General features: G+C 39.3%; 1 protein-coding gene across 1 annotated transcript in view; it reads right to left on the bottom strand.

The window, feature by feature from the left end:
* The window catches only part of LOC308099662 (alpha-2-macroglobulin-like), a gene marked incomplete at both ends in the record, with an annotated part of 56,522 nt that overhangs the window by 6,257 nt on the left and 30,265 nt on the right, over window positions 1–20,000 (bottom strand). The window contains 13 exons of the mRNA XM_080448397.1: window positions 1,348–1,535; window positions 2,176–2,344; window positions 3,419–3,493; window positions 4,901–5,057; window positions 6,079–6,163; window positions 8,020–8,196; window positions 10,091–10,142; window positions 11,052–11,173; window positions 12,024–12,150; window positions 12,373–12,601; window positions 14,363–14,487; window positions 16,326–16,424; window positions 19,556–19,705. Coding sequence (XP_080304523.1) covers window positions 1,348–1,535; window positions 2,176–2,344; window positions 3,419–3,493; window positions 4,901–5,057; window positions 6,079–6,163; window positions 8,020–8,196; window positions 10,091–10,142; window positions 11,052–11,173; window positions 12,024–12,150; window positions 12,373–12,601; window positions 14,363–14,487; window positions 16,326–16,424; window positions 19,556–19,705 — 1,755 coding nt within the window. The remainder of the gene's footprint in view (window positions 1–1,347; window positions 1,536–2,175; window positions 2,345–3,418; window positions 3,494–4,900; window positions 5,058–6,078; window positions 6,164–8,019; window positions 8,197–10,090; window positions 10,143–11,051; window positions 11,174–12,023; window positions 12,151–12,372; window positions 12,602–14,362; window positions 14,488–16,325; window positions 16,425–19,555; window positions 19,706–20,000) is intronic.

The raw sequence follows: 20,000 nt of genomic DNA on the forward strand, positions 1-20,000 counted from the left end.
CAACTTAAATGAGTCTGCATCAAGTGAGGCTTGAACCGGCAACCTTGCGGTCGTGAGGCACACGTTTAAGGGAGAACCCATTGGAGCAACAGACACGAACCTGTGAAAAAGGAGATCACACAGATGATACAGTTTCACGCAAATAGCTGACAAATCCTGGGTTTAAGTGTTTTTCAAACTGCTCAAAATTGCGGACAATCTAAGGGCGGAGCTTACTGGTCAACGTGATACATGTGTTCCTCATGAGTCAAGGCACATGTGTAAGCAGGTTTAATGGCTGTCGGCCAAACGAGGCATGACTTTTGCCTGTTTAAAGTTTGCACTTTCAAAAAATCACTATAGCGCCCCCCTTTGACCAATTGGAGTAAGATTGGTTTCAGTAATATTTGGAATGACCCTCAATATTAACGCAAAGTTTCAAAGAAATGTGAGTCTGCATGTATGTGTTAGGGGCAGATGAATAATTGTCATAAAACTGCAATATTCATTGGCTCATTAAAGCTTTATTTTTTCACTTATGGTAAATCTTTGCTGCTTGTTTGTCGGCATAGGTCCAAAGTTCATGTGTAAAACGTTTCGTGCAGATTGCTCAAAAATCCCAGGAGGAGATAGATTTTAGCTGCTTTTCATATAATTCAAAATGGTGGGAGATCTAAAGGTCAGAGGTCAAAAGTCAGAGGGTTAAAGTTGTTCATCATGAGTAGACGCATGTGTGTATTGCAGTTTTATGGCTGTAGGTCAAACAGGGCATGAGTTGTACCTGTTCAAAGTTGGCATTTTCAATTGAGTGCTATAGCGCCACCTTTTGACGAAAGATTGTGAGATTTATTTCTTGATAGTTTTTCATGACCATCTACCATATGGCCGAGTTTCGTAAAAAGCGACAGCACGGTTCACCCAGAACTGCGAAAAGTGGCAGAAACAGAAGAATACAGGCAATATTAAAACAGGTCCAGAGCTGAGCTCTGGCCCCGTAATAATAATTGGAAAATACTTGAATATTTAATCTATCTTTGTTAGGGCAAGATAACTACTGAGCTGGAAACCATACACTAAGTATCAATTTCACCTCTTTTTACAAACACAGACCCCCCCCCCCCCCCCCCCCCGCCAGACAGACAGCCATCAGACAGACAGACAGACAGACAGACAGACAGACAGACAGACAGACAGACAGACAGACAGACAGACAGACAGACAGACAGACAGACAGAGAACCACAGAAAGATTGATGCACAACGAGTTTAGTCAATTAACATAAATGGCAGCGCAATTAACAGAATTGCCAATTATTCCTTTTGTGTGAAAGTGTGAAGTTCTCGAGTGTCGCGACCGTCAGTACAGTACCTGTGTGGATTTGAAGCCTCCATAGGGGTTCTGCTGGCGGGCCAACCACCTGACGATGCGCGCGGCGTCACTCAGCTCCTCAGTGGTGGGGGAGCCGGTCAGCAGGGCCAGCAGCACATAGGAGCTCATCTCTACGGACAGAGAGGCCGAGGTGTCGCTGGACGTCTGAGACCAGTAGAGGAAACCTCCTGGGGAACCACCCAGACACAGACAGCCACACAGACACACATTGGTGGAAAAAGTACTCAAATTCTTTACTTAAGTAAAAGTACCAGTACTGCAATATAGAAGTACTCTGTTACAAGTAAAAGTACGGAATTCAAAATGTTACTTGAGTAAAAGTACAAAAGTATTGGTATCAAAATGTACTTAAAGTACCAAAAGTAAAAGTATTAAAATGTTAGTCGCGATGCGACGCGTTGTGAGCTTGTAGATCGGCTATTTTCAAATAGCCTATGTATAAAATAGGGCCGAAGTGGTTAATGTATGTTTTATAATATAATATCTGCATTGTATCTGCAAAGTAACTAGTAACTAAAGTTTTCAAATAATTGTAGTGGAGTAAAAGTACAATATAGACAATTGTAAATACTCCAGTAAAGTAAAAGCACCTCAAAATTGTACTTAAGTACAGTACTTGAGTAAATGTACTTAGTTACTTTACACCACTGCAGATACACAAAACAATTCAACCACATATACATCAACTAAAAAGTCAAAGTGGGTCCCAGGTGACCCTCAGTGTTCCTTGAGGAGGTTCATCAGCATCTGTACACTCTCAGAGTTATGGGGGTTAATACAAGCTTGAGACCCACGGTTCTATCTCACCATCTTGAAGTGAATTGTTGCGCAGGTGTTGTAGCAGATGTGTGCGTGTGTCCGTCTCTCCGGCCAGAGAGAAGGTGTAGGCCATCAGAGCCGTGGTGTAGGTGTTGGTCCTCTTGGCCTCGTCCATGGCTTCCCTCAGACAAGACAGACTCCGCTTCACCACAGGATCCTGACACAAGCAAACGCATCCACAATCCGTGAGACCGGTGTTTCCTAAACGTTTCTGCTCGCAGCCAAAAGGATACATTTGGTGCCACTCAAACTTGACCAAAATACATTATGAATGGCTATTTAAAGAATAGTTAAAATAGCCAATCTTGCAAGTTCACAATGTGTCGTGAAGCCAGACAGACAGAAAGACGCGACAGACAGAAAGAAGATGTATGATTATCTTTGTTTCACTATAGGAACCAGTGGCGGAAATCTGTCTTGAGGCTGCGCGCGGGCGCCAAAAATGTGCGCGTGGATTTTTTTGGGGTTTTTTCCTTCATTTTCCTCTAAATATTAAGACGGGCGTCTTTGACAGGCGTCGCAATGTCATGTTGGTAGCCCTGTTCAGGTTCTATTAAATAAGTATTTTTAATTATTAGGTTGAACTAATTGCTTGGATCATAACTCAATGGCATTCTCTGAGTTACAGACCTGTAAGGGTCCCTTTTGGTACCATGTGTACACTCTCAAGAGTTACAAGACACATAAGAGTGCATTTTCTGGTACCTAACTATCAATCTTTTTACCCCTTTTTCTCCCCAATTTAGCCATTATGCCAATTATATCCTCATTATATCCACTTGTCACTGCTGTTGTATCCTACTGGCTCACGTGCCAGTGAGGAGCCCCCCCCCCCCCCGCCATTCAATCCGGGAACGCATCTGTGTCATTTTAGATTTCTTTGGCTATTCAAAAACAGCAGATATACAAGCTCATAGCGCGAAACAGAGTGCCGCACTATGAGCTTGTAGATCTGCTATCCCCCCCCCCGTTAAAATATCTGCTAATCATTGAATGTAGGCCTATATGTTTTTTAAAGGGAACATTTTTAACTCAAATCTTTGATCCCCCCCCATCTCAAAATATGTTGTTCCAGGGACCCCCCAGAAGCAAAGATTTGAGTAAAAATGTATATGTATTATGTTAAAAAATAGCAGATCTTATATATCTGCTATTTTTCAATAGCTAAATAAATCTAAAAATGACACAGATGCGTTCCCGGTCTTAATGGGTTAATACAAAGATGACTCACAGAAGGTAAAACATTGATCTCCAGGAACGCAGCAGCGATGTAAGCAGTGAGAGTCACTTCATCCGACACTCCGCCCTGTAGAGAGGAAACATCATGCATGAAAATCACACATATACACCCAAAATGTATTGCATTGTATGTCTTTATCATGAATTTAATACATAGGACCACAATGGAAACAAGGCATCAAGCCTTTTTTTTGCATTATCCTTTTAGCATAGAGCACCGAAGTCTGACATAATTTACACATCCTACCTGGGTCGCGTGACCCCCCCCCCCCCCCGTTCTGAATTCCCATAGACGTGTTTAAAGGTAGGGTAAGTGATTTGCGTTGGTTAAAATAATTGTTAAATAGCTCTATATTCTGATAGTACTCATTGCTATAGAGTGTTTGTTCAGTATTAGGAGTCTCCTTGTCTCTCCACCTCTTTATTAAACAGAAAAAGCATTTTCTTTTCAGTTTCAGTTTCATTTCTTATTTTATCCAACCAGGACAGAGAACTCAATCAGGATATAGATTAAACAAGTGAAATTGGAAGTGATGACACTAAGAAATGAGCATGCAAAATTTGAACTGGAACACTATACAAATTAAGCTTAAAAATGGGTACTTTCTCCTGATTGGCTGAGATTTTGACACCTACCGAAAAATTGATTTTCTGTTTATTAAAGAGCTGGAGAGACAGGGAGACATCTGTTACTGAAAAAACACTCTATAGCAATGATTACTATCAGAATATAGTATTTTAACCTTTTAACAAAATACTTTTTGTTTTAACCAAAAAATATCACTTACCCTACCTTTAATATCGCGTCAAATAAGAACTGTGTTCCAAAAATAAACAAATGACCCCGGCGATTTCACTCTTATGGATATGAAGCATCAACTGACGATGAGAAAACGCTAATGTTACCAAATTAGTAAATGTTTTGCCAATAACGAAATAAACTGACTGTATCAAATATGAGTGACTGACTATAATAAACGATACAGAGCCTCCTCTCTGACAATTTCGCGAGACAGTTTGTTTATTTTTGGACCCAACGATTCTATGATGACACAATGTTATTCTCCAAAGAGAAATTACTTTACGAACCAGGGGATGAACGAGTGACGTCAGGACTTCTGTACTCTATTGTAAATGTACGTGATTGTACTTGCTAGTACTGTTTGCAACTTGTTAATAAAGGATTCAATCATTTAAAGGGATAGTTTACCCCCAAAATGACATTTTTTCTATCGATTACACACCCCACCCCTTTGGGTGAACTATCACTATAAGATTCAAATTCAAAAGTAGCCAAACTAGCAGATTTACAAGCTCAACGTTTTGAGCTTTGAGCTTGTAGATCTGCTACTTTTTGCTGCTTTTGTGTGACATTGTAGTATGACGAAACATGCCATTAATGTACAAAAAAAAAAAAAAAAAGGAGATACAAGGTTTCCACCCGACAGCAGTGATATGGGCTGGCCTCCCATACCCTCTGTCTGTTGTTCAAGAGTTTCCCAGATTGTTTAAAACAGCCGTTGCTCTTCTGTTTCCCCTCCAGCCATTTCCTGGCTTGGTTTATGTACGAACGGTCGACGAAGACGAAAGACTTTGCTCTGGCGAGCGATCTGAGGACAAACGCGGTCAACCTGAAGATGGACAAAAAACACTCTCACTGACTCCTTTTCAAGTTTGCAATTAATTTGAGACATTGTTTGCATGGATATCCCTTAATTCAATCATTCAATCCTTTGAATAATACTGCATATCAGTGGTTCTCAAACTTTTTCATGTCAAGGACCCCCAAAATGATTGTATTTGGCCGCGTACCACCATCTCATAATATTTTGTTCCAGGGACCCCCAGGAGTAAAGATTTGAGTTACAAATGTTCGCTTAAAAAATACATACATTCAAAGATTTGCACACATTTTCATTTTCTTTTCATAATTAGCAGATCTACAAGCTCATAGCGTGGCACTCGGTGCTGCACTATGAGCTTGTATATCTGCTATTTTGAATAGCGAAAGCATACATATGGTTAAATAATTGTGACGCTATATTAAGACATTTTGCTGGGGACCCCCTGGTACCCCCCAAGAACCCCTGGGGGTCCCAGGACCCCACCTTGAGAACCAATGTTGTATATAAGACCTTTATTTCACAGGCCACATATTTTGTGTTAATACAAATGAAAGGGCTGGCTACTGCATCACAGTGCTGCAGCCTGGTGGCCAGAGAAGGTCATTGTATGTTTCCACAAATAGATTTCATATACGTATTACGTATACGTATTTAATTGGATGCACAATTAGAATATGTGACCGCGGTCCCCAGGGCCCTGTACTAGGTCTGCCCCCCCCCCCCCCCCCCCCCCCCCCCCCCCCTCTACACCAGTGGTTCTCAAAGTGGGATCCAGGGACCCTCATTAGACCCTCACAGGTCTTATGGGGTCCTTGAAATTATGGGGGTCCTTGAAATTAAAAACGTTTCAGAACCACTGGTCTACACAAAATATTAAGCATTCACGCACGCACGCACGCACGCACGCACGCACGCACGCACGCACACACACACACACACACACACACACACACACACACACACACACACAGGTAAAGACCTGCGCTAGTTATTCAAAATGTTTTATAATCTTATAACATATCCTCACCATGTGTTCCCTTCTCCAATTCCTCCAAAGTTCCACGTGGTGTAGGAACCATCTCTGTACCTGAAGTATTGTAGCCTCTGTAAGCCTGAGTTTGCATTAACCTCTCATGGTTATTATAAAGTCATGACAAATACACAGTGTAAGTAAACATATCAATACTGCAATGTGGAAACAGTCTGCGACAAGTTAAGGTCTGGTATGAAAAGCATAACCGGGGACAGATATTCCAAGAACTTTGGTCTCCTCTGTTTTCTCAATTAAACAATGGACCTACTAAATGATACGGTATGTGAACAAATTCACTGCCCGCAATTGGTCTGCTATTTTGAGCATGTATTGTTCATTTGTCGCTGTTATTGTTACAGTGTATTTCTTTTCTTTTCTTTCTTTTTTTTTACTATCACTGTACTATTACAGACTAGGGAATGGGAGAATCACTGTGTAGCCTACTGTGGGGTATGTATCTGCTGTACACCTGTTTCTCAAATAAAAATAAGTTTTAAAAAAAGAGAAAAGGTCCGGTATTCAAAATGTACTTGAGTAAAAGTACACAAGTGTTGGCATGAAAATATACTTAAAGTGCCAAAAGTAAAAGTACTTGTTATGCAGAATGTCCCGTTTCACAAGTTGTTATGTCTAAAATGTATAAAAATATTTGAAAATAGCATATCTAAGCTCACACCGTGTCGCATCGCGAGTAAAAAATACAATATTTTCCTCTGAGTTGTAGTGGAGTAGAATTTGAAAATATTCCAGTAGAGTAAAAGTACCTCAAAATTATCCAGTTCTTGAGTACGTACTTAGTTACTTTCCACCACCACCCATAAAACAAACATGGGCAAATTCTCCTTCTATAGCACAGCCACCAAGGAATGGAATAGTCTAACCCCATCCCTCAAAAAATGCAGTTCGCTGGGCTCATTCAAAACAGCCCTAAAAACCCATCTTTCTGGAGGCCGAAAGAGGAGCTAGTACCAGTTTCCCTGTAGACAGACGACCCCCCCCCTCCTCTTTTTGTACATATTTTGTATTTCCTCATGATTTTTTTTGTATATAATTTTTATTTTTCCATGCTTCCCCCCCCCCCCCTTTTTTTTGTACATATATTTGTTAAATGCTTTTTTTGTACATAGTGGTATTTTTTCTGTATTATCTGTATTTTCATGTAGATTTTTGAACTGTTTGGTTGCTACTATATATGTCTATGAAATTAACTCAAGGACCCCAACGGAAACAAGTCCGCAAGGACTTTTTTGGCCGGACCTTTTAGACAAAAGCATTATAAATGTAACTGTGTTGTTTTACATTCTTTTGCCTAATAAAATTTTCAATCAATCAAAAAACTGCAAAAAAAAAACACCCCCCAACATTGTGGGCGAGGTGCAGGTGTGTTGGAGGGTGATAAAGGATAAAATACAGTCTCCGTAATGTTGAAGGTGGACTGCTGACATCATTCTCTGGAAGCAAGTCGTAGAGAACTCTAAATCATACATGGGCAACTGGCGGCCCCCACCTTCACTTAATGCGACCCGCAGGTTATTATTGGAATACTGATATATTATTGATTTTCAGTCTATATTAGTAGCTTAATGACTAGTATTAACATTCTATTTTTTTATATGTCCAATGTATTTTGTATTTAAGTTCATAAAGTTAACATAAGTATAACTAAATGGATTTGAAATTAAATAAAAATGGCAGATCTACGAGCTTTTGAGCGGCTATCTTTGCTATACTTTTGTGTGACAGAATGGCGAAGTACGGCATTAATTTACGAAAAAAGTAAAATTATGGAGATAAGAGGTGTCTGTCTGACAGTATATGCAATGTGGCCCTCTGGAGTGAGTGTGGAAATATAGTGGCCCTCTCCATCATCAAAGCTGCCCACCCCTGACCTAAATGAATGAAAACAATCCGGAGGAAGGACGTTTTTTGACTCGCCTGTCTTCAGGAACTGAGTGACCTTGTTCTTGATGGTCAGTGTCAGCTGGTTGGTGTTCTTCAGGTACTCCAGGATGTAGATGTTGGGAGCCAAGCGCGCCATGCTCTGTTCCCCACAGCCGTACGGCATCCTGAGCAGTCCAATCGGGTTCTGCATGACACGACCTAGGATGCTTCCTGTTGTTAGAGAGAGACAGAGGTGGAAAGTACATGTACTTAAGTACAATTTTGAGGTATTTGTACTTTACTTGAGTGTTCCCAAATTCCAATACTTTTACTTCTACTCCACTACATCTCAGAGGCAAATATTGTACTTTACTCTACTGCAATTATTTGAGAACTTTAGTTACTAGTTACTTTGTGAAACATTAACATTCACCACTTCAGCCATTGCTATTTTTATACATTTTGAATGTGAAATGGGATATTGTGCATAATCAGTACTTTTACTTTTAGTACTTGATGCCAATACTTTTTGTACTTTTACTGAAGTACAGTTTTTTATATCAGACTTTTATTTGTAACAGAGTATTTCTACATGGTGGTATTGAGAGAGACTACAAGAAAGAATTGTCTACCTCACTGTTTCCCAAACAGTAGGTCAGCACATTTTTTTGGGTCGCAAGTAAATAGCCCTATTTCAAATGATTTTCTAAAAAATCTAAATTTTTAATAATTGTTAAAAACTAATTCACATATGTTTTCAAAAATAATTCCATAAAAAAAAATCTATTAATTAGAGGGAAAAAAAAACGTTTAAGAAGTAGTGAAAATAACAGATCTACAAGCTCAGGTGTTGTGAGCTTGTAGATCTGCTATTTTCACTAGTTTGGGTCCCGGGGACACATCACATTTCTCTTTTGGGTCTCGAGCTAAAAAGCTTGTGAACCACTGGTCTACCTGGTATCCTATAGTTTCAATGTACAGATACATCCTAGTTTACGGAGGCACTACACTACACTGTCTCTCTGCATTTGATGTGCATGTGATCACCCTGCTTATAGTAAGTCGCTCTGGATAAGAGCGCCTGCTAAAGAACTTAATTGTAAAATTGTAAATTGGGAATTGTGACTGGGAGACAGACACTAGAGGAGAGACAGACAATAGGGTCCATTTAGGAGAGAAAAAGGCAGTAGCAAAGCATAAAAGAGACATGCATGATGCTGAGCAATCTGGGAACCCATAGTAAAAAAAAAAGGAAAAAAACAGCACCCTCTGCTGTTTTTTCCTTTGAATCTGTCTTGAGGGATTAGATGCTGAGAGGAAGACATTGTAGGAGACAGAAAGAAAGAGCGTAAAAGGGCAAAATTGTCTCTTTACCCAGGACGGATACACGAGAACTAACAGATCCCCAAATCACAAAGTCCTTGACACAATCGTGGAGTTGTAGCTTGACTTCCTCTGTCAAGGTCTCTCCTAGACAGAGAGAGAGAGAGAGAGAGAGAGAGAGAGAGAGAGAGAGAGAGAGAGAGAGAGAGAGAGAGAGAGAGAGAGAGAGAGAGAAAAGAAAATAATGAGCACATGAATAACAGAGACAAGAATCCAAGGAGCTGGAGTTCCCAACAGAGTTCCATGTTGAAAAGACTTGAGCACCACCTCACAGTGGTGTAAAGTAACTAAGTACATTTATTCAAGTACTGTACTTGAGTAAATGTACTGAGGTGCTTTTTTTTACTTTATTTGAGTATGTCCAATTTGCTGTACTTTCACTTCTACTCCACTACATTTCAGTCACTTCAACCGTATTATACATTTCGGCCATTTGAAAATAGCCGATCTACAAGCTCACAATGCGACGCATTGTGAGCTTGAAGATCTGCTATTTTCTAAAGATTTTGTATACATTTGGAAACTTGTGAAATGGGACCTTCTGCATAATGAGTACTTTCTACTTTTGGTACTTTAAGTACATTTTGATACCAATACTTTTGTACTTTTACTCAAGTAAATTTTGAATTCCGGACTTTTACTTTTACAGAGTATGTCTACATCGCAGTATTGATACTTTTACTTAAGAAAAAATGTGAGTACTTTTTCCACCACTGCCACTTAAACTACAATTCACACTTACCTTTTGGACACAGCAGCCAGCTGTCGGTCTTAACCTTCTCTGTTCCCTCTGCCTGAAAAGGCAGAACATTCTTTCAATCCGTGTATTGGCCAAATATGTTTACACACGCACATGAGTTGGCTGAATTGTTCTCTAGTTTCCAGTGGTGAAAAGTAACTAAGTACATTTACTCATTCGGGCAGGTGTAATAAATAAAAAAGCTCCCGTGGTCTTTGATGGCCAGATGTGAGTTATTGGGGGCTAGCAGAGCTACTGTAAATAATAATAAAGAAATACATATTTAGCCACCTGCCCGAATGCCCCCGCCCACAGTAAAAAAAATCGCGAAAATTGCTAAAACTATAGAAAGCAGTTAATGAAAAAAATTAACACTCATCTTTGATTTACTTTAATTACAAGCTAAAACATAAACCTTGGTGGTAAAAAAAAACCAAAGTTGTCCTTTAAGTACAAGTTTGAGGTATCTGTGAGTATTTCCAATTTTCAGTATTTTTGCTTCTACTAAGGCAAATGTTGTTATTTTGACGCCACCACAATTATTTGAAAACTTGAGTTACTAGTTAGCTGTCTAACTTAGATTTTGATCATGAATACAAAACATACATTAACTACTTCAGCCCTATTATATACTATATGTATATTCAAAGATTTGCACACATTTTCAAAAATAGCAGATCTACAAGCTCATAGTGCGGCACTCGGTGCCGCACTATGAGCTTGTAAATATGCTATTTTTGAATAGCCAAAGAAATCTAAAATGACAGAGATGCGTTCCCGGATTGAATGGGTTAACATGCTCTACCATACAGACTGGTCAAAATAGTGCTTTGTTCACTAAGGAAAAGGTATGAATTTCAGCTTCAAATGAACTGGAATAAAAAGTGAATTGAGGACAACAACTAAACTAAAGCTAATAATACGTAACAGATATCAGAACGTTCCCAACTCTGGTGCCTAGTACCTTGACTATCAGAGAGCGCGTGATGCCATCGATGCGACCTCTCTCTGGAACACTGACCGCCTGGCCGCCACACGATGCGTGGGACGTCACTGCCTCAGCACTCACAGACACATTGACAACACCTACACGCATCAACAGAGGAAGAAATAACACCCAACGAATTAACGGATTTTGATGCCATTATACTATATACTGTGTACTTATATTATATATATATATAGATATAGATATAGATATAGATATAGATATAGATAGGCAACCCTATCTCACACGAGTTAGTATACATTGCACGGAGGTGTCATTCCGTGCATAGACAACTGGAAAACCCGAAAATCCATGCATAGCCGCCTCGCATCTCCCCCATTGTGACTAAACCATTTCGGAGGCTCGCAGTCTCCACGTAAGGGACCACCGAGTGAGCTAAAGCGAACAAGTCGCCATCCCGAACGTTGCGACGTTCCCTTGAGCCTTCTCAGCGCTGTTTGAGTTATTACCGATGGCACAGAATCGTACATTTTGTTGTGGGGACTGCTCTGCTTCTGGGTTTTTCCGGGTTGCAACTGGTTACGCCCACCGTGGGACTCGCCGTACATATGCACGGATTTTCGGGTTTTCTAGGCGACTATGCACGGAATGACGTGCACTGGGTCCGTGCAATGTATACTACATTCTGTGAGATCAGGCTGAGATAGGACATAGAGCCTCTATCCTACTCCTCCCGCCCAACACTCCCTTCTGACAGGTGCCGCCCAGCCCGTAGGAGTACGTGCAATGACAAATATCACCCTCCCCGCCCGGCTTCCCTCCCCTGAACACGGGCCAATTGTGTTCGTGTAGACGCTCGACAAAGCTGGATGGTGGTCAGGCACTTTACCACTGTGCCACCCGAGCAATTATTTTGATGCCATATTAACTCATTTTGTCCCCATGAACCCCTCTTTGATAACCACTGAGGCGGACTCCCCGTCTCACCGAGGACAGAGACGTCCATAGTCCAGTGGAAGGTCTTGCGTCCATTGGCACAGAGACAGGAGGAGTACTCTTCATCTGGGATGGGTGTGAGTGTGTAATCTGACGAGGGCCTCGGAGTCACACTCACCTGAGGAAGAGACAACACTGGTTGGACGTAATGAAGGAAAACATACAGGCTGATGATGATGGACTGTTGAACTGCATGCCACCTCTAAAAGGATTGTAGATAAATAGATAGGTAGGTAGGTAGGTATAGATAGACAGACAGACAGACAGACAGACAGACAGACAGACAGACAGACAGACAGACAGACAGACAGACAGACAGACAGACAGACAGACAGAGTACCATGATGCAGCTAGACTGGTAGTTGAAGACGGTGGCCTTCAGGACAAAGCTCTCTCCTCTGATGATGGAGTACGGCAGGCTGAGGTCCAGGAAGAAGGGCTTGAACGCTCTGAGCTCCGTGGGCGGAGCCAGACCGAAACCACTTCTTGGAGACAGACAGAAAGCCTCCGTCTCCCATGTGGTGATGGTGTCTGGCACAGTGAGGGCCATGGCCTCTACTCCTGAGTTCCTGGATGCAGTGTTGTAAAGTAACTAAGTACATTTACTCAAGTACTGTACTTAAGTAAAATGTTGAGGTATACTTTTACTTTACTGGAGTATTTCCAATTGTCAATACTTTTACTTCTACTCCACTACATCTCAGAGGAAAATATTGTACTTTTACTCCACTACAATTATTTGAAAACTTTAATACTAGTTACTTTGCAGATATAAATGATTACATTATAAAACATACATTAACCACTTTAGCCCTATTTTATACCTAGGCGACAGTGTATATGAAAATAGCCGATCTACAAGCTCACAACGCGTCGAGCTTGTAGATCTGCTATTTTCAAACATTTTAGTACTTTTACTTTTGGTACTTTAATTACATTTTGATACCAATACTTTTGTACTTTTACTTAAGTAAATTTTGAATTCCAGACTTTTACCTGTAACAGAGTACTTCTACATTGCAGTATTGATACTTTTACTTTAGTAAAACATTTTAGTACTTTTTCCACCACAGTACCTCCACACAGAGAGGCCCTTCCACCAACCCCACCTAGGGTATGGTCACTGATGACGCGGAGGAGAGGACACGCCCCAACGCCCACAGCAACCCCGGCGGGAATTGAACCCCGGACCTTCTAGCTTTGAGGCGACAGCGCTACCATTTAAAGTTCTTATCGCACATCACGTCTGCCATCCATTCCAGGCTGGCTTAATGGAATGGAAGTTCCTCTGAGGCAGTCATTCCCAACCTGTGGTTAAAACCTTTAATACTACCAGTGGTGGAAATAAACTAAGTACATTTACTCAAGTACTGTACTTAAGTAACATTGTGAGGTATTTCTTTTTTACTTAACTGGAGTTTCTCCAATGTTCAATACTTTTGCTTCTACTCCACTACATCTCAGAGGCAAATATTGTACTTTTACTCCACTACAATTATTTGAAAATGTTAGTTACTTTGTAGATTTAGATTATTATTACAAGGAAAACTGTCAGAACAAGACTCGCTCACTGCAAAAAAAAATACAGAAAACATATATCACATATATTAACCACTTCAGCCCTACAGTATATACATTTCGGCCATTTGAAAATAGCCGATCTACAAGCTCACAATGTGTCGTGAAGCGACACATTGTGAGCTTGTAGATCTGCTATTTTGAAATAATGATTACTTTTACTTTTGGTACTTTAAGTATATTTTGATGCCAATACTGTTGCATTTTTACTCAAGTACATTTTGGATTCAGGACTTTTACTTGTAAGGGCGCGGTCCCTGCACCGAAACATGGTCGGCCGCTGTTAAACTCAGGTTGTGCGGGGCCACAGTTTGCCAGCGCATTCTAAATAAACCCACCCGTCACTCACTTTCAGGACCCTCCCATGCAACAGCTACAACCAGTTGCTCTATCGCAAGCACCATGTCGCTTCCTGAGTCTTGGGACGGTCCGCCTTCCACTCACCCGATTGGACAGAGGGGGAAAAGCATCATAGAGCGCATAAACGCAAGATGTGCGTGACAAGCGGAAAGATGCGCTCTTGCGTGAATCCACGCATTTACATTGACAAAGCATTGGCAGATTCCGCCCCAGAGGTAAAATAAAAGTGTGGTGGGACCGCGCCCTAACAGAGTATTTCTATATTGCAGTATTGATACTTTTACTTAAGTAAAAAATGTGAGTACTTTTTCCACCACTGAACACTACTAATGAAAATTGGCCTGCCTTCAACGGAGAAGAATTGTGATGTTGTTGTAGCTCTGTGCACTCACCCCATCTCCACCAGCTCCCATAGCCATGTCTCTGGGAAGAAGGTGCGGATTGTTTGTATGGGTGGTGGAAGTGAAGAACTCCAGATACCTGGATGCTCATGGTCCGGGACACGGGGAGGCATTCTCTGGAAATCGGGTTGCAGCGGAGGAGACAAAGCTTCTGTTCTAGCTGAAAATCAACAACAACAAAAACTTATTTAATCAGAATTCAAACGATGATAAATAACAACCTGCATTGAGCTGAATTCATGTTTGTTAAAGGTATGGTAAGGGATTTTATTTGATTAAACTATGTGTTAATAGCTCTAAGTGGTGGAAAAAGTACTCAGATATTTTACTTAAGTAAAAGTATCAATACTGCAATATAGAAATACTCTGTTACAAGTAAAAGTCAGAAATTAAACATTTACTTGCGTAAAAGTACAAACGTATTGGTCTCAAAATGTACTTAAAGTACCAAAAGTAAAAGTATTTTTTTTTTTGAAAATAGCAGATCTACAAGCTCACAACGCGTCGCGATGCAACGCATTGTGAGCTTGCAGATCGGCTATTTTCAAATAGCCTATGTATACAATAGGGTTAAAGTAGTTAATGTATGTTTTATAATATAATAATTGATCATTTTAAAGTAACTAGTAACAAAAAAAATCAAATAATTTTAGTGGAGTAAAAGTACAATATTTGCTTCTGAGATGTAATGGAGTAGAAATAAAAGTACTGAACATTGGAAATACTCCAGTTAAGTAAAAACACCTCAAAATGTTTGATTGATTATCAGAATAGTGCTTTAACCTTTTAACAAAAAACCTTTTGTTTTAACCAAAACTCACTTATAGTATCTTCTGACAAGCAGATGAAGTAGAAGTAAAGGTAGTTAAATAATTACTTGAATAAGCTTAAAGAAGTATCTAGTGAAAAGACTGCTCAAGTTACTTCAAGCTACTTGACTTGATACATGTTCATTACAGTTACAGTATGTGATAGAGCCAATACAAGCATGCAGGCTGCTTGGCTTGTGAGAGAATGAAACAATCAGAATAGCCAGAAAATAATAGAAAAGAAAGCCAAATGTAGCTAAATCATTACGTTTGTCCCTAAGGTAGGCTAAAGGAGTGAAAGTTAAAAAGTTAAAGAATCACAAAATGTACTGAAAAAGTATGTTTCATTGTAACTACTATATGATTCATAATTTATTCAAAAACTGACAAAAGCTAAAATAACTGAGTAAATGTTTGCTACCCATAGACTTACTAGATACTTTTGTATCCTTGGGGCATAATTTGACCAGATTTGTTGCGATCTTCAGTCCCAGATCCTAGATAAAATAAACATGAATAAATATCATAGTAAAGAAGTATCTATGCCAAAGTAACAATATAAACAATAATAAAATGAAAAGCAAATATTTATCCTCTTGACAATTTAAATTACAATTGTGGCACAGCTTCCTTAAAACACGCATGCACGCACGCACGCACGCACGTACTTGCACGCAGGCAGGCAGGCAGGCAGGCACACACACACACACACACACACACACACACACATACACACACACACACACACACACGCACACACAGAGAGAGAGAGAGATTTTATTGTTCCTTTTGCCTTTATTCTGCACTGTCAATAAGCTTGAATAAATGGTTGTCTTTTTAATATATATATATTAGGCCTGACCTCTGGTAGTCGAATAGTCGACTAATTAGTCGAGGGGTGTCTGAGTCGACTGCCAATCTCTTAGTCGAATTATAAAAAAATAAATAAAAAAAAGGTGCTCCCAATCTGATAAACCAGAGGCAAGTCTACGCCCACACACAACAGAAAGACAGAGATACCAAGTCAAACTGAATTTGTACTTTTTATAACTACAGTTTTTTGGCTTTAAAGCGAGCCCACATTATTTCTTCAGGAACAATATTTCTAGTTTATCATTGTAATTATAACTCTTTTTTTAAGATACCTTAAACACTTCGTAATCATCGTCGATTCCGTTGCATCGTTCTCCATCGCTAAGTGAAAATGGTATATTTCCTCTCATGACTGGCAACAGGTTAAATATCTGTTTAAAGAAAAGAGCATAGCAACAAAAAAACTAAACATATTAACCCTTGCATTGTGTTAGAAAACTGCATCCACTTGTGGTGTTAGCGGTTCAAATTTGACCCGTGATTTAAATCAGCCCAAAATACTCAAAAAAAAATTATTAAAAAAAAAAAAATCTCCCACCTCATAGCTGACTTGCAATGCATTCATATCCATGTAAACACTTTTAAAACTATTATGTTGGGTTAGGGCTAGGGTTTCATCTTTCAATATATCTCGTTTTCTATTATAAAAATGTTAAAATTCACTCATTACATTTCCTATAATGAAGGCAATGGATACTGATGTTATCTAGCTATAATATAATAATTAATAATAATAATTAGAACACACTTCCCCAATTAAAAAATAATAATACTTGTTTTCGTTTAAAAAATGTTAATATTATTAAAGATAGTGACACTAGTGGTGTTAGGGTCATTCTTGACCCGTATACCATAGAAGGTAAAAAGTCGTTTATTTTTCTTAAACTCAAACTTTATTTTACTCCTGATAGCAAATGCTAATTGAGGACAAGTCTCTCTCACTCTCAAACATTGAACATTGACAATTTGGGGGGAATTGAGCCACACTTCTCTGCCGGGTCATTTCGGACCCTAACACCACAAGTGTCACTTTTTTTTATAGAGACCATCAGAATTAATTAAAATGATGATACATAATTTTGTTGCGTTAAAATGGTTATTTCTAAGGATATCATGAAGCCTCGTTCCAATAAAGAAATGTAAAGGGTACTTTTTACCTATTTAAACTTGAAAACCGGTCAAAAATGACCCTAACACAATGGAAGGGTTAAATATAGCTGCAAGCAGCAATTGAGGAGTCCTAGCATAATATGGTACTTTGTCCAAAACTGAGAAACCATGATCATAAACTCAACCATGTGATAGACAGTTTTACATACAGGATTTCAATCAATATTTCTTTTGCATTTCAGATCTATGCATGCACCACTAGGTTACCTGAGTCCAATGTATATGACAACAAAAAATGACCTAGTTATTAGACTCTCAGCCTACAGGCTGTTCAAAAACCCTCGGTACATATCGGGAGTGTGTATTGTGTGCGATTAATTCACATTCATTTAAACTGCTGTTTATGTTGTGAGTACATGCACACTGAGCGAGATTATAAGGAGGCAATTAAGCAACCGATATTTTTTCAGCGCAAATAAAATCCTCAACCTGAATTAATGATGCATCACCAAAATGTTGTTAGATCTCATATAACACACCAGGAGCAACGTGAATAAACTATATGAAAATGTGGCGCGATTATTTCACATCAAAATGTATTTTGTTGATCTCGTTCAGTGTGCATGTACTCATAACACAATTTGAAAATAGCTGATTAACAAGCTCACAACACGCTGCAATGCTTTTTCTTTTTCAAAAGGTTTTTTTATATATTTTGAAGACTTGACATTGACATTCTGCACAATGAGTACTTTGACTTTTGATACTTTAATTACATGTTGATGCCAAATACTTTTGTACTTTTACTCAACAAAATGTTTACACCAGACTTGTACTTGTATAAGAGTATTTCTACATTAAGGTCCTGATACTTTTACTTGTGAGTACTTCTTCCATCACTGCTTTCCACCACAGGTCATACCCAGGGCCGCATTAACCGCGGAACTTAGTGGAACTTGTGTTCCACGGCCTGAGCCTGCAGGGGCCCTGTGTGAATTATGTATTTAAAAATATATATATTATTGTAAAAAAAATAAAAATATATATTATTTTATTATAATATTATATATATTCTTCTTCTTATTATTTATACAAATTTATATATTCGGGCCCTGCTGTGTGAATTATATATATTTAGAAACATATGTTGCTTTATTTTTAATGTTGCGCGGCAGAACAGATGCAAACCTCTTGCATACCGTTGCTGGTACTGATGTGTCACTTCTACTTCCTGTAAGTAGACAAAAAAATAAAACTACTGTCGACTAATCTTTACAAGCGGCTCTTATTTTGAAATCCTCCGCTTTTATGGTAAGTTTGTTTCTGTTAACCAGTATGAGTCTGCTATCATGGTCTGTGACCGCAACACAAATGAACAAGAACTATGTGGATTAAACGCAAGATTTGGGCCAACGTTCATATTATTTACGATATGAAAACCAGCTCCTGTGACTTAAACATTGTACAAACTTTGGAAGTGCCGTGCATTAAACTCTTTGAACCTCGGCGCAGCATGGTGAGTTAACCTGACAATGAAGATGTGTGTGCGTGTGTGTGTTTGTTTGAAGTAGACTGTAACTCACGTGCTGTGTTTGAATAATGTAGCTCACGGTTGTTAATGTCATCTCTGTCTGTCTGTCTGTCTGTCTGTCTTAGTGCTACCATAATGTACACTGTGAAAATCTAAATGACATATTCTTAATACATTTGTACTGTGCAAATAGCTGAATAGGATGGGTATAGGTCTACGCTACTGTATTTTAACATCAGTCGGTCATAATGGTGAGCCATAATATTATTTTCTGAGGTGGTAAAAAGGTTGAGAACCACTGCGGTAGACTTCAAGAGGTCTTTTTACTTTAACTTTTCAAGTACATTTCAGAGCCTGTACTTTTGTACTTTTACTTGAGTAATTAGTTGAATGAGTACTTTTACTAAAGTCGCTTTTTACATAAGTAAATGTATCTGAGGCTACTTCTACTTTAAGTGAAGAAAGTGAGTAGTACTTTTACCATCTCTGCTGAGTATTGTTTTCTCAATTCTAAACTTGAATTGTTTAATTTCTTATGAAGAATAAGAAAATAAATATGAAACATTTGTTACCCATCTCATCACCATATGTCTAGTAGGCTACGACTGTAATGACCATAAAGTAACCTCCTTAATAATAAATGTAATTTGTAATGATAGACACTGTAGTCATAGCATAGACTGAAGTTGGAAAGGCTCTGCCCAGTGCCTGTGTCAGCACCGATCGTGCTGGCGGTGGCACGTGCACCAAACGCACGTGCGCGTGAACGCACCCAATATTGTCCGATTCATGTTGAGGGGGGGCCTTTGATTTGGTGTAGTTCCACGGCCCTGAGGGGCCTTAATGCGGCCCTGGTCATACCTTTTGTGCATCCAGCTGTTTGCCTGGCTCCTTGATGAGCACACTCTGGTCGATGGCGCTGACTCCACACAGCGAGCCTGGTGTGGCTGACACCTGCAGAGTGTTCTGTTCTCCCGGGATGGCCGTGGACGGAGAGAACTCCAGAGACACCTGACACGTAAACAAAAACATCACCTTGGCTTTGTGACGAGTAAGCCCACCACTCACATCCAAGCCATTCGGAACTGGAATGAGGACAAAATATCATAAGATGGACAAGATCTTACCTCTCTCTTGCAAATATGGACATTTCTACTTATTCACATTTTTCGTTGTTGACTTTGTGCTGTTATTATTTAGTCAAAAGCTTTTCTTAATACGTTTCATTTAAAAATATACATAAACCTACAGACAGACAGCATCCGCGTTCAGAATATAAGCAATAAGAAATATAGCAAAAATTGCA

Source organism: Gymnoscopelus braueri (assembly GCF_963280865.1).
Source record: "Gymnoscopelus braueri genome assembly, chromosome: 13".
NCBI lineage: Eukaryota > Metazoa > Chordata > Actinopteri > Myctophiformes > Myctophidae > Gymnoscopelus > Gymnoscopelus braueri.